We start from the raw sequence: 26,483 nt of genomic DNA on the forward strand, positions 1-26,483 counted from the left end.
CGTCACTATACCGCTGATGTCCTTCTGCAGTCATCACATATGGGTTGTCCTGCCTCAGGCAGCCCTTCGGTCGGCCGGATTCCAAAGTTTGGGTCTGGCCTCGGCTGATGTCGCACTTTCCCCGACGTCAGAGCGTCTGGGGTATAAAAGCATCAGCCGACGCCATCTTCCTCAGTCTTTCTTGCCGCGTGGTGCCCGAAGCAGAAGCAGTTCGCAAGTGCCGGTCGGCCAGCTCCTGTGATTCAGCTACCGAAGACTTCGAAAAAGCTAAGTACCCCGTTGGGGACTCTTTCTTGCCTCAGCCGATGTCAGATAAAGTTAATAATTGTTTAACTTGTGGGAAACAAATACCTCATAAGGATTTCCACTCTTACTGCCTCCCCTGCCTAGGCCCAGACCACGACGTCTCGGATTGTTCAGCCTGTGCTTCCTTCAACCGACGAACTCTTAGACGTCGGTCGGAGTTTGCAGAGGAATTCTTTGGGGCTAGGTTTGCTTACAAGATGCCGTTGGAGACTCCGACTTCACATTTAGTTAAAAAACGGAAGGACAAGGACCAACACACGCGGGCCGCGGTTTCGGCTGAAACCATGGTCAGGCCTACCGCGAGTGTCTCGGTCTCGGCTGAAACTGAGTCCTTGGTACTTCCTATTACCGAAACCGCACAACCGACTACCTCGGCCCCGGAGGCCCCGGCCGAGTCGGTTATTGAATTACCTACTGAAACCGGTGTCCAGGAGCCTTCCGACACCATTCCTTTAGACAAGTCTACTCCTGCATGTGGTGCAGCCAGGCCCCCTGCATCCATGTCCATTAAGGCTTTTTCTAGGGCTAAAGCTGCTAAACTTACTAAAGCTTTGCCTCCCAAGGTTTCCTCTCAGAGACCTTCTACTGGCTCACAGATTCTTAGCCTAGCAGAGGATCTTATTTCATTAATTAGAGGTTCTCAACCTCATCCGGACAGGGGCTCTCACCCACCTCCACACAAAAGGCCCAGGGTTGAGCCCTCTGACCCCCACTCCTCAGATGAGTCCACTGATGGCTCTGCTCTGTCAGACCACCAGGAGGAGGAGGCTTATTCGGCCTACGAGGATTCTGATGCTGAAGAATCTGTTCCCTCGGCCTCCCCTCCTGAAGAGTTTTCCTTTGGAGAGACATTACACTCTATGAGAGAACATTTTCAATGGCAGGGTCAGGAATTCTCTGATTCTAGAAAGAGATTAAGGACCTTTTTACATTTACCTCAGCATAGGCCTTTAGCTATACCTCCTGTTTTGAATGTCATTGATGATGTGTACTCTGATGCTAGTACAGCCTCTGACTCTCTCCCTCCAGCTCCTGCCAAACCTGATAGGTACTACAGGGTCCTGGACTCACATCTACACCTGTACAAGTCCCACTCTGCTGATCCAGAAACTATTTCCCAGGGCCCAAAAGGGGTTGCAGCTGCCACTGCTAAAAATCCTCTACCCTCTGAAAGGGAGTCCAGAGCTTTAGAGAGATGGGGAAAGAAAGTGTATACTTCTGCAACTCTTTCCATGAGGGCATTAAATTGTCAATTTCATATGATACAGTACCAAGAGTATTTGTTAGATGAATTGCATAAGAAACTGTCCTCTTCTGAACCCCTTGATCGCAAATCCCTTAAGGATCTGGTACATAACTCCCAGCAGGTTAGTAACCATTTCTTGCAGTGTGGTTATGATGCATTGGAAGCTTCATGTAGGTCAGCTATGACAGGTGCAGTTATACGTAGGCATGCCTGGCTGAAGGAACAATCTCTGCCAGACCATGTTAAAGCTAAGCTTTTGGATGCTGCTATGGAAAAGCAAAAATTATTTGGTTCCACGGCTCAAGAGGTATTAAAGAAATTTGAAGAAAAGGCAAAATCTGTGCAAACAGTCAAAGACTTTCTGCAAGTCCAACCACCGAGATTCAGCAGAAATTGGCCTACTAAGAATTGGTCCTTTCCGGACTCAGACAGATCTCAGAGAGGCAGGAATAGGCGTGCCAGAGGTAGAGGGCAAGCTAGAGGCTCCTACAGAGGCCGTCAGTGGCAGCCTCCCAACCAGAGAGGTAGTGCAGGAACTACAACTGCTACACCAGGACAGACTCAATGACTTTATTTTGACTCCGCCGACCAGGGCTCAATTAGAAGCACCTTTGTCCCGAAAGCTTTCTTTATTCTCAAAAAATTGGCACAGCATTACAAGGGACACATGCACACTGCAAATAATAGACAAAGGATACAGGTTCCATTTCCACACATTGCCAAAAAGAAAAGGCATGCCAGACCTGCCACCAAATCAGAGGGCAGAGGCTTTGAAGCAAATTACCAACTTAATACAAATGAAAGCCATAGAAAAGGTACCTCTTTCAGAACAAGGCCAAGGATTTTACTGCAGATTATTCCTTGTTCCAAGAAAAGAAAATCAATGGAGGCCTATTCTCGACTTGTCCGCACTGAATACTTACCTCATTGTGCCAAAATTCAAAATGCTGACTTTACAGCAACTCCTTCCCATGCTGGGCAAGGGGTCTTGGCTGGTGACTCTAGACCTCAAGGAGGCATACCTGCATGTCCCTATCCGACAAAGTTGCAGAAGACACCTCAGATTTCTTGCAGGGTCAGAGCATTATCAATTCTCAGCATTGCCCTTTGGCTTATTTACTGCGCCCAGAGTATTCACAAAATGCTTGGCATCAGTAATTGCACACTGCAGACTTCAGGGGATTCAAATCTACCCATATCTGGGCGACTGCCTTATACAAGTGGACAGCAAGCAAACTTTGTTAAAGGACTTGGACTATGCCATCCACCTACTACAGGCCTTGGGATATACAGTCAACATCCAAAAATCAAGACTTGTTCCATCCCAAAGAATAACTTTTCTGGGTGCGGATCTAGATACAACCACCCAAATGGCCTTTCTCACAGAAGAAAAACAAAAACAACTACCGGATTACTTCAAGAATCTGACAAGACAAACTCAGCTGACTGCAAGGAAAATCCTGCAGGCCCTGGGTTACATGGCATCTTGCATTCTTCTGATACCGCAAGTAAGGCTGCATATGAGAAAATTACAATGGTACCTAAGAAGTTTATGGACTCAGCACAGTCACAGCTTAGAAATTTTGATCCCACTCATACCATGCCTTCAAAAGGAATTTCTGTGGTGGGCTCAAGCCTGCCAGGCGAACAGCGGGTTGCCCTTCAGCAAGCCAAGAGCCAACCAAACCATCACCACGGACGCTTCAGACCAAGGTTGGGGAGCACACATGGAGGGCAGATGTATCCAAGGGCTATGGTCACAAAGAGAGCTGCGCATGCACATAAACCAAAAGGAAATGCTGGCAGTGATGCACGCAAGCGAGGCCTTCATACCTTTCCTTCATCAAGGCCACCTGCTCATAAGGACAGACAACACCACAGTTATGTGATACATAAACAAGCAAGGAGGCACCCATTCCTACCCTCTTTGCAGACTGGCAATGAATCTGTGGGAACATTCCTTGAAACTTAATATACAGCTGCAGTCCCAGTTCGTGCCAGGGAAAGACAATATACTGGCAGACAGCCTAAGCAGAACTACCATGGATGCACACGAATGGATGCTGCATCCAGACATCTTCTTACTCATAACACAATCATGGGGAAGGCCGGAAATAGATCTGTTCGCTTCCCCCCACAATCATCAACTGAATAAATTCTGCTCAAGGACATACCACCCACAAGCATGGAAAGTGGACGCTCTCTCTTTCAGCTGGAAACCTCTAACAGTGTATGTTTTCCCACCTCTGCCATTAATGACCAAGGTCTTACTGAAGATCAGGACAGAGCAGCCCAGAGTAATTCTGATAGCTCCAAACTGGCCAAGAAAGCACTGGTACCCACTGTTAAGGAGCATGTCACAGACGAAACCGTGGCCTCTCCCCCTATAGCCACTTTTACTGACGCAGCACAATTACAAGACCCTGCATTCCAACCTGAAAACCTTGCAGCTAACTGCCTGGAGAATACCATGACTCCTCCTCAGGATAACCTATCCCAGAGAGTGAAGGATATTATTATGGAAGCTCGCCAGCCTTCCACAAGGAAGGCATACTCAGCAAAATGGAAAAGATTTCACACTTGGAACACAACAAAGAGCCTAGATGTGACAGTGATGAACATGGCACATATACTGGAATATTTGGCAGAATTGTTCCACAATGGCCTGTCTTACTCTTCCATTAAGATACATGCCTCAGCAATTTCAGCAGAATACAATGTTAATCCACCTGTCTTCTCTCATCCTCTCCTAAGACAGTTTCTAAGAGGAATCAAAAACATCAATCCTCCAAGGAAACCACCTCTACCTACTTGGGACCTTAACTTAGTGTTGGAAAAACTAACACTTCCTCCCTTTGAACCAGCAGCATCGGCAGATCTACAGTTTCTGTCTTGGAAAACTGCCTTCCTTCTGGCCATAACCTCAGCAAGGAGAGTATCTGAGTTACAAGCTTTAATGGCAGTGCAGCCATTTCTTATCTTTCATCAGGACAGAGTTTCTTTGAGAACCAATCCTACATTTATGCCAAAGGTGGTATCCAGGGTATCTTTGAACCAAGCTATTCACTTGCCTACATTCTTCCCACAACCACAAAATAAAGGGGAGAAACTTCTGCACACCCTGAACGTACACAGACAATTGCGCTACTACTTGGACAGAACTAAAAGTTACAGAAAGACTGACCAGTTGTTCGTAGCATATGCTGCTGGGGCACAAGGAAAAGCAATTTCCAAACAGACAATTTCAAAATGGATAGGAAATTGCATTCGTTTTTGTTACTCCTTTCATGGAAAAACTGTGCCAGCTAACATTAGACCTCATTCCACGAAAGCCACAGCCACCACCACAGCCTTCCTAAGAGGGGTGGCTACCAAGGACATTTTAGAAGCTGCTACATGGAGCTCCATGCATACATTTGCCAAGCATTACAATTTACCTTTATACTCCAGATCCAGAGCAGGCTTTGCTACGGCAGTCCTTCAGGGTATCTTAACTACACCTTCATTTACTTAGTACCTCCACCCCCAGATGGGCTATGTTATTCTACCCATATGTGATGACTGCAGATGCATCCTTGAAGGACATAGTACAGTTTTGTACCTACCATAAATGTAGATGTCCGATAGGTATGCATCTGCAGTCAGGTTTACCCTCCCTCCTTCCCCTCTGTGGTATTCCTTGGGTGCTTACCCCTCTGTTAGCTAGCTGGGGGATCTATTATGGTGTATTTGTATATATATATATATATATATATATATATATATATATATATATATATATATATTTATTTATTTATTTATTTTTTTGCAAATGTTTGGAATTTTATTGCAATTCTCCAAATTTAGCCTTCCTAGAGGGCCCCTGGCATCTGGGGCAAGAAAAACTGAGGAAGATGGCATCGGCTGATGCTTTTATACCCCAGACGCTCTGACGTCGGGGAAAGTGTGACATCAGCCGAGGCCAGACCCAGACTTTGGAATCCGGCCGACCGAAGGGCTGCCTGAGGCAGGACAACCCATATGTGATGACTGCAGATGCATACCTATCGGACATCTACATTTATGGTAGGTACAAAACTGTACTTTATCTTCATCAGATCTTTATCAAATTCAACTTCACAGATGCGTAGAATATTCCAAAATTTTCATTCCAGTGCTGACAAAAAAGTGGGTAACACAAGCACCTTTCCTGTAGATTCACATACTTTTGCTTTCTCCCTAAAAGTGATTATCCCACAGTAGGCAACTATTAGTGTTACATCTGTGTTACGTTATTGTTTGCCAGTCATTTTACCCTTTAGAAGGAATCTTATTCTGTACTAATTTGCTTTTACTTGTATACAAGTGCATTTATTTATTGACTTATTCCCTAACTGATAGATTTCAACCTGCAAATGTAGCACAACCAACTATAGACTACAGAAAACACCTATCCACTACAATTGATCAAAACTGTTTATGCAAACAATTACATCATTAGAATTCTAGGTCACATATCATGGAATTAGGAAGTAGCCGGACAGCTGCTTAGCCTACATTAATTGAAAATGCAAGTTTACTTAACTTAAACTTAGTTCCACTGAAGTAACTGAAGTAAAAAGTATCTACTTTATAAGTAGCCCAATTTACATATCAAGAGCATAATAACAGTAAAAAGAGATGGTTACAAAAAACTTTGCATGTGATCTTTAAGTTCACCAGTTGTTATACAGCCCAGCATGCTACTGGCCTTTGCCACAGCCCAGTCCTACTTTACTTGACAGCATGTAGGTTATAAATTCATAGGAGATTACTAGGCTAACGGCTTAAGGACCCTTCCAAGCCTAGCCAGTGTAACCCAATTTGCACAATATACGGGCCCTAGGGGCAAGAGGATGGCTTTGTGCCTGTGCATTGAGTATCTTACAGTTTGCCTCTGTTCATAAGGGACATAGGCACTACCCTAGGTGTGAATTTGCACTACCCTAGGTGTGAATTTGCAATTCCCTATCCATTGATCTAAATTGCATTTCAAGAGGTCCAGGGAAAGGCTGTGCCTAATGTGAATAGAAAGCCTTTTCCGAAGAAGGGGCAATCTGTGATATCTGCAGCATGTTTTGTTTGTGTTGCTGACTAAGTTTAGATCCCTAGATCTGGTGACCCTAGTGCTGTTTGACTTGTGGATATGCAGCAGCAGCAGCTCCATCAAGGCTGGGTTTGTGAGTGCCTTGTACGTCAGGCTTAAGTAACCCCTTAATATACGGTAGGAGACCAAGTGAAGTGATAAGGCTTTTATCTGCATAGTTCATGTTGTTTGCTCCCTGTATTTTCTTAGTGAGGAATCTCTGAGGTTACTCTAACTGCTGTAAGTACCTAATCAAGTACATGCCAAATGGTAAACTGTACTTGATTATTGGTCTAATGAGGAATGAGTACAGTAGGACTATAATTTCCTTTGATCTGGATGCCATACCTTTACTTATAAGTTTTGTCACTTTAAAGGATTTCTTCACCACTGTGGGCACATGGCGGTCAAAGTTTTGGCTACGGTCTGTGTACATAGATCTCTCACCTGTGACTCCTCTCTAAGGGGAGTGTTGTTGATTTTGTGATTTGCAGGGTTATTTGACTTCCCAAAACGTATGGTAATGCATTTTTATTTTGCACTTAGTTTTAGGCCATGATTCTTGTATTAATTTGTTTGATCTAGATCATCCTGGAGGATATCTCATTGTGTGATTCAATGATTGCCCCCAGCTTTCAGTTATCAGCAAACCTCATCATGCAGAGGCCTTTCACATTTGCCTTGACTTCAGAGAAGTATATTTCGAACAGGAGTGTTCCCAGAGCTAAGCCCTAAGGCACACCACTGCTAACTGGCCTCTTGCTGCATCTGGATTCACCCACTTTAACTGTATGTGTTCTGTCCGTGAGACAATTGGCTATCCATCTGGTGACAAAGGGATTTATGCCTAGTTTTGTGAGTTTATTTATAATATCCGAGTGGGGAATTGTATCATATGCCTTGGCCAGGTCGAGGTAAGTGGTATGTACTGTTTACCCTCATCTATGGCCGTAGTAACTTTCTCAAAGAAATCCACCAGACTTTGTGGCGTAACCTGCCCTTGACAAAGCTGAATTGGGTCGGGTCCAATATTTTGCACTCTCCTATGTCATTATTTATGTGGTCCATGATTATTCTTTCCATGGCCTTGCATATAAGATTAGTCAAACTTATGGGTCTTTAAATTCCCTAGTCAATAGATGGTCCCCCTTTATGCAGAAGTACGACTGTTGCTGTCCTCCACTGTATCGGGATAAAGCCAGTCCAGAGGCTGTGGTTAAGTAGAAATCCTAATGGGTCTGATAAGTCCTGATTTAAGCTGTTTAAGAAGCAACCTGGTATATTGTCAGGGCCCATTGAAGTTGTGTTTTTAACTTTGGAGAGTGCAGTGGCAGCCTGTTCTTTGGTGATAATTGGTGGTAGAATGGTAGAGGGTATTTTTTGGGGGGGAGAACTGGGGGTGATGGGGGGGGGGGGAATTTGAGTTGAATTTGTCAGCCAGCACATTTGATGTGTCTTCCTGCTGAGTATTAGCTGTAGGTCCTCCCACTCCTGAAGTCTGTACCTTACCTCCATGTTTAGCCACCCTCACCTCCCAAGCTGTATAAATGATTTCTAATTTTCACTCAAACCTATCAATTGTCTAACTATTTACTGTGCTGTGTTTACCAGGTTTTACGGAAGGATGTTCCAAAGGTCCTGCACTAATTTTGGTGCTATCAAACCAGTTCATGTTGTTGTCCAGCTTCATGTTTATATTCGGTACCAGTGTGATAACAGGGCTGAATATAGTAATGAACCTGCAACTCTTCAGTAGTTACTGCCTTCCTGCTGGGCATCTCCAGTCCTCCACCAAACTAATATCCCTTTGTTTTCTCTCTGTTAGCTAGTTCCCTATCCACCTCACCCTGATTGAGACGCACATTTAGGTTCATTTCCATCAGCCATCAGTTTAGCACTGTCGTTGATGCTTATCTGAATTCAAAACCACTGGAGTCCAATTCCACATTTTCTGCTTCATCTGCGACCCCATCTGTGGAACTGTATCATACTGGACTGGGGTGACACTTGCCATGTGAGGCTTTGCTGCTACTCATCTTTCAGGACATTAGTATCTAGGAATATAGTTTCCCTTTGCCAGAATTTTGTTCTACCATTTTCTCAGGGATGAAGTTGAAACTAGCTGCCTTAGAGTCCTGGCTCTTTCCAGAAGCGCTGCTTATACACCTGCATCATGATAGCCATCCTAAAGTTGGTCAGTATTAACAGAATCGTAGGAAATGCTCCAAAGCAATGATGATGTGGCTACATTTTGCCTAAAGCCTCATTGGTAGAGTTAACTGGGTATGTTTATTGTTATTAATTTCGTTTCATGTACAAATATTCTTTTATCAGATTATAGAAATAAAGACCAATAGCATTTGTTTTCTTCTGATGTTTTTCTGTTTTCACTGTGCAGCTTTCAGTATCCCCGTGAAACAGCTGCTACGTGTCAGTGATGAATTTTCTTCCAGTGATGCTACAGAAGGAGAAGTTGGTGACAAAAAGCACCTTAATACAATTCCAAGTGGTAAGTAAAGGACAAACTGATTGTCTAGGCCCCAGAGCTTTGCTAACTCCATTATTTTGTTTCTGTTGTGCTTGAAATGAGACTTCTGAGAATAACTACCACTACAGCCTCATAGATGAGGCAGTTAGCAGCAAATTTGTTGTATCCTGCAGACCTGGGTTTGATTTACTCAGTTCTACACTTGCATACTTTATGAATAAGCAAATTATGTAATTAGATCAAAGTTTCTCAGTCAAGCATGAAAAGTAACATGTCGTACTCTGAGGGAGCTCTGGCAATGTGTAACAATGTTTGGCACTTACATTGCTTAGGTTCATAGGCTGGTACTAGGCTATCGGCTCTAAGGCCTATGCAAACCTAGCCATAACAATTCCTTGGATATTTCTTCCCACAATATTTACTTCTCTGGGCCCCTGTCCAGCAGGGCGACTGACACGATCCTCGGGGTGAATTTCCTATCTCCCATCCAATCATCAAGGTTCCTTTTGAAGAGGGCCAATGGGGTGCTCTGCTTGACATGTATGGGCAGTCTATTCCAGAGTATGGGGAGTCTCTGGGTCAGGAACCTATCCCTCCAGCATGTTTTGTTCATTGTGATGATAAGGTTTAGATCCCTGGAGCGTGTGGCTCTGAGGGATTGGGATTTCTTTAAGTGGAGCATGTCCCAACAGCTCAGGGTTTGCCTTGTATGTTAAGCAGAGATCGCCTCTGAGTAGACAATATGCCACAGAGTATAGCTGGAGTTTTTTTAGATGGTCAGCATATGGCATCTGCTTTAGGCCTGTGATTCTTTTAGTGAGGTATTTCTGTGGCCTTTCCAGCTGTTGCAGATGTCTTCTGAGGTCCATACCAAATGGGGAATTATACTCTATAATGGGTCTATTGAGGGATGAGTACAGTGGGACAATGACCTCCTTTTTTCTGGAGGAAAACCCCTTAGTGATGAGGTGTGCCACATAGAAGGATTTCCTGACTGTTGTGGCGATGTGGTTATTGAAAGTGAGACCACTGTCCACCTGTGTCCCTAAGTCTCTCATCACACTTTCGATGTTTAGTGTCCTGCCACCTATGTGGTAATTCATGGATACATGTTTTTTTTCCAAAGGGAATAACTATGCATTTCTTGGCATTAAGCTTGAGCCCATGGCTCTGGCACCAGGCATCTGTTTCTGTAAGGCCCTTTTGTAGAATATCAAAATCATTTGGGGATTCAATAATGGCTCCCAGTTTGCAGTCATCTGCAAACTTTGTTAGCCGGAGTCCCTTAGTGTTGGCCTGTACTTCAGAGAAGTAGATGCCAAACAAGAGTGGTCCCAGGACTGAACCCTGAGGTACTCCACTTGTCACTTGTCTGGAGCTGGATTTGGAGTCGGCTACTTTTACAGTCTGGGTTCTGTCAGTAAGCCAGTTGGCAACCCATCGAGTGACATAGGGATTTATGCCCAGCTTAGTAAGTTTATCTATGATTCCAGAGTGGGGGATGGTGTCGGAGGCCTTGACGTGGTCCAGATAGGCTGTGTGGACCATCTTACCCTCGTGCACAGCTCTGGAGACTGATTCAAAGAAGTCATTCAGATTCAGGAGACAAGATCGGCCCTTCAGAAACCCAAACTGGGTGGGTCCAGTGTTTGAATGTTGCCAATGTCTTTGTTTATAAGTTCCATGATAATGCGTTCCATGCCCTTGCAGATCAGGCTTGTCAGACTGATGGGACGGTAGATCCTGAGATCCAAGGCAGATCCTCCCTTGTGGAGCGGGATAACTGTAGCTGTGCGCCACTCAGTGGGCACAAAGCCTGAGGTGAGGCTATGATTAAACATGACACTTAGGTGAGGTGCCAGTTCATTTTGTAGTTCATGTAGTACACAGCCTGGGATGTCATCTGGTCCCATGGATGCTGTATTCTTAGCTTTGGAGAGTGCGGTTTCTACCTGTGTGGCCATGATTATCGGAATTTGGCAAGCTTTTGGTATTGAGATGGACCCTTTAGGGGGTGAGAGGGGGGTGAAGTTGGCACTAAATCGATCTGCCAGGATATTGGCAATATCTTTGGGATCAGTATATTTAATGCCATTTTGTTGTAGTTCAGAGCAGATCTGAGCATTGCCATTTAGATTCTTGACCTCACTATAGAATGCCTTGTGGTTGTCTTTGGAATCTTTGGCAATTTTATTTTCGTAACTAGCTTTTTGAGGGATCTTAGCTTCTTACTGAGGCTGGTGAGGGAGTTTTTTGCATCCTGGGATTTTCCTCTTTATTGCAACAGTTTCTTCCTTCTGTTGTATAGTTTGTTTATAGCAGGGGACCACCAGATTGGCTTCCTTTTTTTGGAGAAGAGCATCTTGGTTCTATTTGGGATGGCACGATTCATGCACGAGTGGATGTGCTCGTACAGTGCCTTAGTGTAGGATTCTGCAGTCGAACTTCCAGATCCCGTCTGCGTGGGTGTTGTGAAGTTTGTCACTTCTGACTTCAGTAGCATGAAGTTGGCTTTGGAGAAGTTTTTTAAGGAGGTTTCCTTACTGGGGGGTGGGAGTGGGATGTGGATGTCAAGGGTGATATGCTTATGGTCAGACCATACCAATGAGGGGGTGACCACTGGTGTGGAGCATCTGTCTCCCATGATGGTCATCTTGTTTCACTGTTGCAGTCATTACACTTGGGTTATCCTGCTGGCAGGCGACCCGCAGTCGGCCCGAGTTCCAAAGTCTTGGTCCGGCGTCGGTTGCTGTCGCCTCTTCCCTGACGTCAATGCGCCAGGGGTATAAAAGTTGCAACTGACACCATTTTCTTCAGTCTTTCTTGCCGCGCGGTTCCCGAAGCAAAAGCAGTTTGCAGGTGCCAGTTGGCCGACTCCTGAGATTTTCAAAATTTAGTTTCAGAACCAAAATCTTCAATAAAGCTAAGTACCCCGTTGGGGAAACTTTTTCTTGCTCCAGACCGATGTCAGTAAAAGTTAATAATTGTATTTCTTGTGGGAAGCAAATACCTCATGAGGACTTTAACTCTTACTGTATTCCTTCCCTAGGCCCTGACCATGACGTTACTAGTTGTCGGTTTTGTGCTAGATTCAATAAGCGCACTATTAAACGTCGGTTTGATTTTGCTTTACATTATTTTGGCCGAAGGTTTAATTACATAATGCTGTCGGAACAACCGATGACCAGAATTTATAAAAAAACGCAAAGACAAAGAAAAGGACAGGCATCCGAGGTCCAAAACCGACGACAAAGCCTCTTCTAGGCCAGTCGCCAGTTCGCCAGTTCTCAGTGAGGCGCTTTCACAGCCCCTGACACCCGCTACCTTAGAGCCACAGGCCGTAAGCGACAGCCACGTGGAGACACCGAGGCCTGTGGAAACTCAAGGTATTGGGCCTATGGAAACTATTCCTTCAGATGGATCCGGAGCCGCTGAGCAGACATCGGCTTCTGAGGGTGTTTTCAGACCTTCACAGCTTACAATTAAGCCCACTACAGCAGCAAAGGCAAAGTCAAAAACACCATTAAAGACAAGGAAACAAGTACAGCATTCTCCAGAACAGTCATCCATGCCAAAGAAACAGATGCTTAAAATGACCGAAGACCTAATTACTTTAATCAAGGGTTCCCATCCCTCTCCTGACAAAAGGCCTAGGCAAGACACTGACTATGATTCCTCTGACCAGGTTTCCATTTCCTCTGTGATTCCTCTTCTGATCAGGGATATTCTCTCCCTCCCTATGAGGACTCTGATGCAGAAGAGTCCATACCTTCAGCCTCTCTGCCTGAGGATTATTCTTTTGGGGAAACCCTACACACCATGAGAGAGCATTTCCATTGGGAGAGCCAGGATTATTCAGAATCCAAGAAAAGGCTCAGAGACTTCCTTTTATTGCCTCAGCACAGGCCCCTGGCTATCCCCCCTGTGCTTGATATTGTTGATGGTGTTTTTTCTGAATCCAGCCTGTCTCCTGATTCTTTACCCCCTGCACCAGTCAAGCCAGACAGGTACTACAGGGTCCCTGACTCTCATACATTTCTTTACAAAAATCCCGCTGCATACCCAGAAACAATTTCTCAGGGTCCTAAAGGGGTTAAGGCTTCCACTGCTAAAAATCCTGTCCCCTCAGGTAGGGATTCCAGAGCTCTGGACAGATGGGGGAAAAAAGTTTACACTTCTGCTACTTTAGCTGCAAGAGCTTTAAACTGCCAGTTTTACATGCTTAAATGTCAACAGTACCTCATGTCCTTGTTAAAACAGAAAATGGTTTCAAATACAGAAAGTCCTGACAGTAAGGAAATGCAGGATTTATTGCATGTAGTTGAACAAGTGGGAAAGCATACTCTGCAATGTGGTTTTGATTCATTAGAGGCTTCTTGTAGAGCCGCAGTTACAGGCTCTGTTATTTGAAGGCATGCTTGGTTGAAAGAACAAAGTTTACCTGACCATGTTAAAGTAAAATTATTGGATGCTCCATTACAGCATGATACTTTGTTTGGTGTTAAGGCAGAAGAGGTGTTAAAGAAAATGGAGGATAAAGCAAAGTCAATGCAGACAGTGAACGATTTCTTACAGGTTCAACCACCTAGATTTAGCAGAAACAGGCCTTCAAAAAATTGGTCCTTTCCAGTGTCGGACAGGCCACAAAGAGGCAGATACAGGTGCCCAAGAGGCAGATCTCAGCCCCAAGGCTCCTACAGACCTAAACAATGGGGTGCTTCAGCCCCCAAAGGAGGGGAAGACAAATCACAACCTTATGGGAAACAGTCTCAATGACTTCCGTCTTCCAATGCCAAGCACTTACCTTTTGACAGCTCCCCTAGGGGGAAAGCTAGCACTTTTCTCAAAAAAATTGGCACATGATCACCCAGGACCAATGGGTGCGGAATATTGTTTCTCAGGGTTACAGGTTCCACTTCCACACGCTTCCAAAACCAAAAGGTATGCCAGACCTGCCACAAAACCAATGGGCAAAAGCACAAAAACAGATTGCTGCTCTTATGGACATGGAAGCTATTCAAAAAGTTCCACAGCAAGAACAGGGACAAGGATTTTACTCAAGACTTTTCTTAGTACCCAGAAGGACAAAGCCTGGAGACCAATACTGGACCTGTCAATCCTAAATACTTTCCTGGATGTTCCAAAATTCATAATGTTAACACTACAGCAACTTCTGCCCATGCTGGGCAAGAAGGCTTGGCTAGTTACTTTGGACCTCAAGGAGGCATACCTGCATGTCCCAATCAGACAATCTTGCAGAAGATACCTCAGATTCATAGCAGGCTCAATGCATTACCAATTCTCTACACTGCCGTTTGGCTTATGTACTGCGCCCAAGATCTTCACAAAATGCCTGGCACCAGTAATTGCATTTTGCAGACAAAAAGGAATTCAAATATATCCCTTCTTGGATGACTGTCTTATTCAAGCAGAGAGCAAGGACATTCTTCTATAGCATCTGGCATTTGTAAAAAGATTGCTAATTTGCCTTGGGTACACAGTAAACAAAAAGAAATCAAAACTAGTGCCCTCTCAAGAGATAATATTTCTGGGTGCAAGCTTAAATACAACTGCCCAGATGGCTTATCTCATGCCGACAAACAAAGGCAACTGACTCATTACTTTCAAATGATGGCAACAAAACCCAGCTCCCTGCAAGAAAAATTCTGCAGGCCCTGGGCTTCATGGCATCCTGCATTCTACTAATTCCATATGCAAAACTGCATATGAGGAAACAACAATGTTATTTAAAAAGTGTTTGGACTCAGCATTGTCACAGCCTGGAGACTATCATAACTTTAATTCCCTGCCTACAACAGGAGTTTCGACGGTGGTCCCAGGCCTGTCACCACAACAAGGGACAGCCTTTCACCTTACCCACAGCCAGGCAGACAATAACAACGGATGCATCGGATTATGCCTGGGGGGCACATATGGCAGGAAAATGTATTCAGGGCACGTGGCCCAAGGAACAAATGTATCTTCACATCAATCAAAAAGAGATGCTAGCTGTACAGACTGCCCTGACAGCTTTCAAGGACCTAATACATCCAGGACAACTATTAATAAAGATGGACAATACCACAGTTATGTGGTACATAAACAAGCAAGGGGGCACACATTCCTACCCCCTATGCAGACAAGCCTTGACTTGAAGTACATCTGCAGGCACAATTCCTGCCAGGAAAAAAAATACACTGGCAGACGAACTAAGCAGAAATCTCATGGATCCTCATGAATGGAAGCTAAATCCACAAGTGTTCAGCATGATAACGAGGAAATGAGGACGCCCAGACATAGATCATTTTGCCTCCCCTCACAATTACCAAATACAGAAATTTTGCACAAGAACTTATCACTCTCAAGCATGGAAAGTGGATGCTCTATCCTTCAGCTGGAAAGGCCTGACAGTTTATGCCTTCCCTCCGATGCCTCTTCTTACCAAGGTACTACTAAAGGTCAGACAAGAAAGGCCAAAAATTATCCTGATTGCTCCAGACTGGCCACGCCAGCACTGGTACCCAATCCTAAAGAGTTTGTCTCAAGGCCCAGCTTGGCTTCTACCTCAAATTCCTCATCTTTTGATACAACAAAACAATCAGATTCTGCACAGTCAACTCAGAACCTTAAACCTGGCAGCATGGCAGATAATGTAGCCACTCAGACTGCATCTCTCTCTAAAGCTGTTATGGATATCATTTTAGAAGCCAGGAGACCCAGCACTAGGAAATCTTATGCAGAAAAATGGAAGAGATTCTGTGCTTGGAACCAGACACAAGGGCTCGACCCACTTGCCCCTAATATACCTCAGATTTTACAATACCTAACTGAGATGCTGGACAAAGGCTTATCTTTCTCATCTATTAAAATTCACGCCTCTGCCATTTCAGCTCATTACAATACGGAACCTCCTATATTTTCACATCCTGTACTACGACAGTACCTCAGAGGGGCAAAAAATATAAGACCCCCAAGGAGAGCACCAGTACCTACTTGGGACCTCAATTTTGTTTTAGAAAAACTCACACTGCCTCCTTTTGAGCCAGCCAGCACAGCTGATCTAAAATTCTTGTCATGGAAAACTGCTCTGCTCCTAGCAATAACTTCAGCAAGAAGAGTCTCAGAGTTACAGGCATTAATGGCTGTGGAACCTTTCCTCATTTTTCATCAGGACAGGGTTTCTCTTAGGACAAACCCAACATTCATGCCAAAAGTGGTCTCCAATGTGGCCTTAAACCAAACCATTCATTTACCTACTTTTTACCCAAATCCCCAGAATAAAGGGGAGAGACTTCTGCACGCTTTGGATATACACAGACAGCTACGATTCTACTTGGATAAAACAAAAGCTTTCAGAAAAACTGAACAACTGGTTGTAGCATATGCTGCAGGATCACAATGAAAGCCTATTACAAAGCAGACAATCTCGAAATGGATAGGACTGTTATGCACAACATGGCAAATCAGTGCCTAAGGGCATTAGGCCTCATTCTACCAGAGCAGCATCCACTTCAGCAGCTTTCCTCAGAGGAGTACCAACCAAAGACATTTTAGAAGCTGCAACCTGGAGCTCAGTGCACACTTTCACCAAACACTACCCCTTACCTCTCTACTCTAAATCCAGAGCAGGCTTTGCCACTGCAGTTCTGCAGGGCTTGGTAGCTTCTCCAAATCCAATTTAGACCCAGCCGCCCAACCTCAGCTTTGGGATTCTACCCAAGTGTAATGACTGCAACAGTGAAACATGATGAACATAATACAGTTGTGTACCTACCATAAATGTAGATGTTCGAGTGTATTCACTGTTGCAGTCCAGGTTAACCACCCACCATCCCACTTTTTTCATTGCTGGGACTTTTCTGTGCTTCTCAACTCTATACAACATATGTGGTGTATTTGCTTGTAGATGAAGGAAATGTTTATAGTAATATATCCATGTTTGTTGGCATACTTTTATCTTTCCAGCCTTCCTATCTGGGGGCACCTGACATCTGGGGCAAGAAAAACTGAAGAAAATGGCGTCGGTTGCAACCTTTATACCCCTGGCGCACTGACGTCAGGGAAGATGCGACAGCAACCGGCAACGGACCAAGACTTTGGAACTCGGGCCGACTGCAGATCGCCTGCCAGCAGGATAACCCAATTGTAATGACTGCAACAGTGAATACACTCGAACATCTACATTTATGGTAGGTACACAACTGTACTTTACTGGTCTGTGCTCAGAAGGCATGCTTGGCTTAAAGAGCAATCTTTGCCTAATCATGTTAAAGCCAAATTGTTGGAGACTCCCTTAAATCAGGACCGCCTGTTTAGCAACAAGGCTGAGGAAGTTCTTAAAAAGATGGAAGATAAAGCTAAATCTATGCAAACTGTTATTTCTTACAAGTTCAGACTCCTAGATTTAGTAGCCACTGGCCCTCTAAAAATTGGTCCTTTCCAGCCCCTTCCAAGTCTTCTCAAGCCAAACCCAGACACAGCAGAAACCCCTGGTTTCAGTCCCAAGGGACACACAAGACTAAGCAGTGGGGGGTTTCTGCAAAAAAATCTGGGAGTAGGAAGACTCCCCCGTATGGAAAACTGTCTCAATGACTTGCTTTTAAAACTTCCAAGCACTTCCCAACTGAATGCTCCTTTAGGAGGAAAGGTTGGTCTGCTGGCCAAAAACTGGGAACTCATTACCCAGGACAAATGGGTTTTAAATATAGTGTCCCAGGGATACAGATTTCACTTCCACACATTACGAACACCAAGCAGGTGGCCAGATCAACCCCCAAAACAGTGGCAGAGGCCCAAAATTAAGTACTCTCTCTCTTAAACATGGGGGCTATTCAGTTGGTACCAGAAGAGGAAAAGGGACAAGGTTTCTATTCGAGACTTTTCCTTGTACCCAGAAACAGCAGTACATGGCATCTTATCCTGGACCTTTCTACTCTAAACACCTTTCTGGTGATTCCAAAATTCAAAATGCTGACTCTTCACCAGCTGCTTCCTATGCAAGGAAAAGATGCATGGTTGGCAACACTAGACTTAAAAGAAGCATACCTGCACATCCCTGTCAGGGAGTCTTTTAGAAGATACCTTCGCTTCAAAGCAGGCTACATGCACTATCAGTTTTCTGCATTGCCCTTTGGCTTATCTACTGTGCCCAGGGTATTCACAAAGTCCCTTGCTCCAGTCATTGCATTTTGCAGGCAAAGAAATATTCAAATATACCCATACCTGGACAATTGACTAATTCAGGCAGAAAGCCGGGACATTCTTTTGAATCGTCTGGCATTTGTTCAAAGGGTACTGACTTGTCTGGGGTTCACCATAAACGAAAATAAATCACACCTGGTATTCTCGGAGCAAGCATGAATACAACTTCCCAGATGGCTTCCCTCACACCAGAGAAACGGATTCATTTGACAACCTACTTCAAACAAGTGGCCAAAAAATCCCAGCTGTCTGCAAGGCAAATACTACAAGCCTTGGGGTTCATGGCCTCCTTCATTCTTCTAATTCCATATGCAAGGCTGCATATGAGAAAACTACAATGGTATCTCAAAAGCCTATGGTGTCAACATTCACAGGATCTAGAAGCAAGGATTCCTATCATACCTTGCCTATGCCCAGAGTTCCTTTGGTGGGCAGAGGCCTGCCACCAAAACAGGGGACTACCATTCACATTACCCCCTGCCACCCAAATCTTAACAACAGATGCATCAGACTATGCATGGGGGGCTCACCTGGCAGGGAAGTGCATTCAGGGCAAATGGAACCCAAGTCAAATGCACCTACACATAAACCATAAGGAAATTTTAGCTGTACAGAATTCTCTGACAGCCGTCAAGGACCACATTCTTCCAGGACAACTAATGGTAAAGACGGACAACACCACTGTCATGTGGTACATAAACAAGCAGGGGGTACACATTCTTACCCCCTCTGCAGACTAGCCATGGCATTGTGGAACACAGCCTTGAGCTACTAAGTGAATCTACAAGCTCAATTCCTGCCAGGAAAACTAAATACACTGGCAGATGGACTAAGCAGAAACCTCATGGACCCACACGAGTGGAAACTGGAACCAAGGATTTTCAACATGTTGACAAGCAAATGGGGGAGGCCAGATATAGACCTGTTTGCTTCCCCCCAGAACCATCAACTGGACAAATTTTGCACAAGGATTCCCCACAAGCTAGCTTGGAAAGTGGATGCCCTATCCTTCATCTGGAAAAACCTATCAGTTTATGCATTTCCTCCTCTGCCTCTGCTCCCCAAGGTGCTACTAAAGATCAAACAGGACAAGCCAAGAACGATTTTAATTGCACCAGACTGGTCTTGCCAACACTGGTACCCACTCTTGCCCAGTGTGTCAAGCTTGGCTCCATGGCACCTGCCTCAGACTCCTTCCCTGTTGTCTCAGCAGGAGAACCAGATTCTGCACCCTCAGCTGCAAACACTGAACCTAGCAGCCTGGCTAATTACCTAATCTCAGTAAATCAGTGATGGATATCATTTTAGAGGCAAAGAGGCCTAGTACTATATGAACGCAGCAGTGCCCAATTTATCTCAGATACTACAATACTTGACTGAGATGCTTCATAAGGGCCTGTCTTTTTCCTCCATCAAATTCATGCCTCAGCCATTTCATCTCATTTATAGCACAGATCCTCCCCTCTTCTCTCACCTACTGCTCAAGCAGTTCCTCAGAGAGGCCAAAAATTTAAGGCCACTCAGAAGAGCTCCAACTCCAGCCTGAGATCTTAACTTTGTCTTGGAGAGACTCACTCTTCCTGCTTTCGAGCCATCTGCTACTGCAGATTTAAAATTTATTTCCAGGAAAACAGCTTTCCTTCTAGCACTCACTTCTGCAAGAAGGGTATCTGAATTACAGGCCCTTATGGCGGTGGAACCTTCATCATCTTTCATGCGGACAGGGTGTCCCTCAGAACCAATCCCTCCTTCATGCCCAAGGTGGTATCCAGTGTAGCTCTTAATCAGTCCATTCATTTGCCTGCCTTCTTTCCTAACCCACAGAACAAAGGGGAACGGATACTGCACTCTTTAGATGTGCACAGACAGCTTAGATTCTACTTGGACAAGACTAAACCTCAAAGGAAATCTGAGCAACTGCTGGTGGCATTTGCTGCAGGGACAGAGGGGAAAGTATTTCAAAACAAACCATTTCAAAATGGATAGGCCACTGCATTCATTTCTGCTGTAAGCACCATGGAAAACCTATACCACAGGACATCAGACCCCATTCAGCCAGGGCTGCATCTACCTCTACAGCCTTTTTCAGGGGCGTCCCTACTAGGGACATCCTAGAAGCTGCTACTTGGAGTTCTGTACATACTTTCACCAAGCATTATCATTTGCCAATTTTTCTCTAAATCTAGAGCTGGTTTTCCCACTGCAGTCTTGCAGGGCCTTATAGCTGGTCCTAATTCTATTTAAATTCTTCATCCCAGCCTTAGCTTTGGGAATCTACCCAAATGTAATGACTGCAACAGTGAAAGATGAAGAGCATAGTACAGTTGTGTACACTTACCATAAATGTAGATGTTCGAGTGTATTCACTGTTGCAGCCCTGATTACCCTCCCTCCAGCCCCCTTTCTTCTTTTGGCTATACCTCTACTCTCACTTACTATGCTCAAAAAGCTTTTTGGTGTATTTGCTTTTTTGTTGGAGGTATATCCTTGAATTTATAGATTTAATTGCTTCCTATTAGCGTGGCACATGACATCTGGGGCAAGAAAAAGTGATGTAATGGCATCAGCTGCATATTTTATACCCCTGATGACCTGACGTCATGGAAGAAGGGACAGCAACTGACGCAGGACCCAAGACTTTGTTAATCAGGCCGACTGAGGGCTACTGCAAGCAGATAACCCAAATATAATGACTGCAACAGTGAATACACTCAGACATCTACATTTATGGTAAGTGTACACAACTGTACTTTCCAATGCCTTGGACCAGCTCATTCTTACCCCCACTAGAGGAATCAATATCTTTTACCTGGTTATTACTAACATGGGCAACCATTGCTCTACACCAGTAGTCCATTCCTCCCTGGTTTGATCCTACCACAAACTAATCACCATGGAAAGCCACATTTCACCCACACCCCCCGCAAAGGTAACCACTATGAAAAACTTCTACAAAGCTGACTTTGGGCTCCTAAAAACAGAGGTGGCTAACTTCACGGCACCCATGTCAATGGAAATTAGATGCATGACTGGAGAATCATACACCAATGCACTGTACGAACATGTACATAAATGCATGGAAATAGCTGTACCCAACAGAACCAAGACACTCTCCTCCAAAAAAAGGAAGCCAATCTGTTTGTCTCCTGCCATTAATAAACTCTGCAATAGAAGGAAGAAACTATTGCAGGAAAAGGTGAAGTCCCAAAACTGGAAAAACTTCCTTATTAGCCTCAACAAAAAGGTGAGATCCCTCATCAAAACCTCTAAAGCCAGCTTTGAAGGCAGAATTGCGGCAGACACTAAAAACAACCACAAAGCCTTCTATTGTTTTATCAAGAATCTCCACGGCAGTACCCAGGTTTCCTCTGAGTTACTGCACAATGGTACCTTCTGTACTGAGCCAACAGATATTGCCAACATACTGGCCGACAGATTCAGTGCCAGCTTTACCCCTCTCTCCCCCTCCCAAAGGACCAATCACAATACCGGAGGAATGCCAGGCACCTAGCAGGGGTTAAAGCTGCATTGTCCAAGGCTAAGAGTACAGCTTCCGTGGGACCCGACAATATCCCTGGATGTGTTCTGCATGAACTACAAAGTGAACTGGCACCACATCTGTGTACCCTGTTCAGTCATAGCCTCACCTCAGGCTTTGTCCCTACCAAATGGTGCACTGCTACAGTCATCCCTCTCCATAAAGGGGGAGCAACTGCAGACTCTGGGAATTATCGCCTCATTAGCCTGATGAGTCTGATATTTAAGGCTATGGACCACATCATCATGGACCTAATTAACAAGGATATAGGAAATCTCCAAACTCTAGATCCCACTCAGTTTGGTTTCATGAAAGGTAGATCATGCCTCTTCAACCTGGTTGACTTCTTTGAGTCAGTCACCAGAGCTGTTAATGAGGGCAAGGCAGTTCATACAGCCTACCTCGATCTGGCCAAGTCCTTTGATACCATTCCTCACATAGGGATTATTGATAAACTCACCAAACTAGGCATCAACCCATATATCACTAGGTGGTTTGCAAACTGGCTCACAGATAGAGCTCACAGTGTGAAAGTAGCGGACTCCAAGTCAGACTGCCAACCAGTCACGAGTGGAGTCCCACAGGGATTAGTCTTGAGTCATCTCCTGTTTGGCATCTACTTCTCAGAAGTCAAGATCATCACAGAGGGACTCTGACCGACCAAGTTCACAGACGTCTGCAAGCTGGGAGCCATTATTAACTCCCCAAGTGATGTAGACATTCTACAGACAGGCCTCATTGAGACCAATGACTGGTGTCGAAACCATGGCCTTAAGCTTAATGCAAAAAAAAATGTGTTGTCATCCCCTTTGGGAAAAACTCAGTTCTCATAAATTACCACATTGATGGAAGCCCACTGAACACTGAAGGCGTTATAAGAGATCTGGGGACACAGGTTGACAGCAACCTCTCCTTCGACCACCACATTGCCACTGTGGTCAGAAAGTCCTTCTATGTGGCACATCTCATTTCCAAGGGTTTTGCATCTAGGAAGAACGAGGTCATCTCTCTCTCTACTCTTCCCTCATTAGGCCAGTCATGTTGTATAATGCCCCATTTGGCATGTACCTCACTAGACACATGCAACAGCTGGAGAGGCCACAAAAGTACCTTACGAAGAGGATCCTAGGCCTTAAACACATGTCCTACATGGACAGACTCAAAAAAAACCTCCAGCTATTCTCTGTCTCGGATCGTCTACTAATAGGCGATCTCTGCTTGACTTATCCACATCTGACCCACCTCTGTTAGAAATGCTATATCTAAAGAAATCCCAATCCCTCCGCACCATACGCTCCAGAGACCTCAACCTCATTACCACCATCAGCAGAACATGCTGGAAGGACAGGTTCATAACACAGAGACAGACTGCCCATGCTCTGGAATATGCTTCCCATACATGTCAAGGCAGAGCACCTCACTGGCCCTCTTCAAGAGAAATCTTGATGAGTGGATGGGAAATAGAAAGTTCACCCTGGGGATCACTCCAGTGGCTCTACTTGATAGAGGCACTGGGAACTAACATCGAGTGGCATGATGCCACTGTGGGCTAGGCTTGTAAAGGCTCCAGGGCCATTAGCCTAGTACAGTGGTTTCCAAACTCTTTCTATTCTCTGCTCCCTTGCTGAATCCAGGTTTTCCCAAGGGGCCTCCCCGTCAAATTGTAACAAGTATACTTAGCAAAATAGCTAATAATTCTTTTTTAATTAAAAGGGTTAGTTAGGTAAAAATAAGTAACATGTATTTAAGATCACAAAAAAAATGTTGTTGAACAAATTCAACTAATTATAATTAGTGGGATGGATGAGCCTGTTGATCACTGCCCATTTTCTCCAATCCTGGAATCTAACTGAACACAGCCACCCTTATTCCTTCTCCACATTGATTTTCGTTCGATACTTAGTTTTTATCACAGCGACTGCCAAAAACCCAGCTTCGCGCAAATAAGAAGTCGCAAATAAGATTTTCTTCTTCTGCAGCAGTAAATTCAGATGGAGCACTGGCATAAAATGAATCCATGCAAATTTATCGATTATCATTTTGAAAATATTTCTCAAACCAGGTGATAAGCTGTTATAAGTGTTCTTCAAAAATGGATTTCGTACCTTGAGAAAAATCAAGTCCATTGGAGGTCAAAAACTGTTGCAACAAGGGGAAACATTCTTTGATTCATTTTTCTTTTGTATATTTTTTTTTTTTTTTTATAAAAGCTGAAATTTTCTCTATTGACTTTAAAAGGTGCATGTTGCTTCCCTGCAGGGAGACATTCAGAGCATTCAGCTTTTCAAAAATATAACTTAAGTATCCTAGTTTTACCAAAAAATCTTCATTCACAAAATTTTCAGTGTATTTGTGGTCTTCCTCTGTAAGAAAAATATAAATTTCCTGTCACAGTTCAAATGTATGAGCCAAAACATTACCACGAGAGAGCCATCGTGAAGTGCTGTAGTTCAACTAAGACGTGTGCTCAGATCCCATATCCTCACATAATTTTTTGAAAAAAACCTTGCCTTCAACAGCAGAGTTTTTATAAAGTTTACTACATTCACTGCATATTCTAAGACCTGGTTCAATGTAGGACTCTGATAGTTTGACGCAAATGCTTCCCAGTGAATAACGCAATGGGTCCAAAGTGCATCAGGGGCTTTGCTTCGAATAAGTGCTTGCAGTCTTCCATAACAGCCAGACATAAAACGAGCACCATCAGTACAGATACCAGCGCACTTAATCCACTCCAAATTATTTTCGGATGTAAAAGTATCAAGGCTCTCGAGCAAGTCTTGAGCCTTAGCACTAGCAGTGATACTTTTACAAAAGAGGAGGTCTTCTACAGTTTTATCACCATCTATAAACTGTACATAGCAAATCAGGTAAGTATCACTATTATTATCTTTGGCCTCATACAGCTGCAACCCAAATTCCTTCCCTTTTATTTTTTAATTAATTGATCTTTGAGGTCCTCCACTATGTGCTGTATTCTGCGACTGATGGTGTTATTGGACAAAGGCACTTTTGAAAGCAGCTTCCCAGCAGACTCACCGATCATAATGTTCACCATATCTACAGCAGCCAGTAGAAAGAGTTCATGTAAAGTTGTCTAGCTCACCCTCGTTCTTGCTGGTTGGGATCGGAGCCAATCCTCTGCTCTGACTCGGCCATCTTCTATAGCTCGAGAGCTGTTTACTGGCTCGAGGCTACCCCTTATCCCATGATGTCTAGCGCTAGTTACCCAGATCTCGTTTGCTGCTTCAGCTGCGAGCTGTAGTTTTTACTGGCTCAGGCGTGTATTTTCTTATTGAACTTTTCTAGCTAAGATAGTGTTTTTTTCGGGAGTTATTGTTTAGTTTTTAGTGTCTATATCTTGTGGTGTTATCTAAGTATATTGTAGATGTCCTTCAAGGATGCATCTGCAGTCCTAACAAATGGGTTGTCCTGCCTCTATTCAGCCCTTCGGTCGGCCGGATTCCAAAGTCTGGGTCTGGCCTCGGCTGATGTCGCACTTCACCCGACGTCATAGCTGCAGTTCAGCGGGTATAAAGGCATCAGCCGACGCCATTTTCCTCAGTCTTTCTTGCCGCGTGGCGCCCGAAGCAGAAGCTGTTCGCAAGTGCCGGTTGGTCAGAACCGGAGATTGCTACTACCGAAGACTTCTAAAAAGCTAAGTACCCCGTTGGGGACTCTTTCTTGCCTCAGCCGATGTCAGAAAAAGTGAATAACTGTTTAACTTGTGGGAAACAAATACCTCATAAAGATTTCCACTCTTACTGCCTACCTTGTTTAGGCCCAGACCACGACGTAGCAGCTTGTCTAGCCTGTGCTTCCTTCAACCGACGAACACTTAGATGTCGGTCGGAGTTTGCAGAGGAGTTTTTCGGCTCCGCTTTTGCTTATAACATGCCGTCGGAGACTCCGACTTCACAATTAGCTAAAAAGCGTAAGGAAAAGGACCGACACTCGCGGTCCGCGGTTTCGGCCAAACAGAGTCCGCAGTTCTTCCTTCGGCCGAAAGCATGCCTCCTACAACCGAGGCCTCATCCAGCATGGCTGAATCTGCTACGGAAATTCCACCTGCTCTTACAGGTTCTCAGGATTTATCAGATACTATCCCCTTAGATATATCTACTCCTGCACGTGGAGCCGCTAGGCCCCCTGCATCCATGTCAATTAAGGCTTTTGCCAGGGCTAAAGCAGCTAAATCAACAAAGACCGTGCCTGCTAAAACCCCTTCTCACAGGCCTAGCTCTAGTACTCAGATGCTTAGTCTAGCAGAAGATCTCATTTCTTTGATCAGGGGATCTCAGCCTCACCTGACAGGGCCTCTCAACCCCCTCCAGAGAAGAGGCCTAGAGCAGAGCCCCCTGAGCCAGTTTCTACTGATTACTCCTCTGATGATACAAATCCCCCAGAAGGCCCTTATTCTCCATATGAGGACTCAGATGCAGAAGACTCCATCCCTTCTGCCTCTCCTCCTGAGGAATTTTCTTTTGGGGAAACCCTGCATGCTATGAGAGAACAATTTCAATGGCAGGGCCAGGATTTTTCAGACTCTAGGAAAAGGCTTAGGACCTTTTTACATTTGCCACAGCATAGGCCTTTAGCC

The 26,483-nt window shown here is 44.5% G+C and overlaps 1 protein-coding gene across 1 annotated transcript in view; it reads left to right on the forward strand.

The window, feature by feature from the left end:
* The window catches only part of LOC122809620 (gastrula zinc finger protein XlCGF26.1-like), a 508,886-nt gene that overhangs the window by 220,949 nt on the left and 261,454 nt on the right, over positions 1-26,483 (forward strand). The window contains exon 4 of the mRNA XM_044081256.1: positions 9,055-9,165. Coding sequence (XP_043937191.1) covers positions 9,055-9,165 — 111 coding nt within the window. The remainder of the gene's footprint in view (positions 1-9,054; positions 9,166-26,483) is intronic.

The sequence above is a fragment of the Protopterus annectens genome, chromosome 1.part1 (assembly GCF_019279795.1).
Source record: "Protopterus annectens isolate FY-2018-M chromosome 1.part1, PAN1.0, whole genome shotgun sequence".
Classification (NCBI taxonomy): Eukaryota; Metazoa; Chordata; order Ceratodontiformes; family Protopteridae; genus Protopterus; species Protopterus annectens.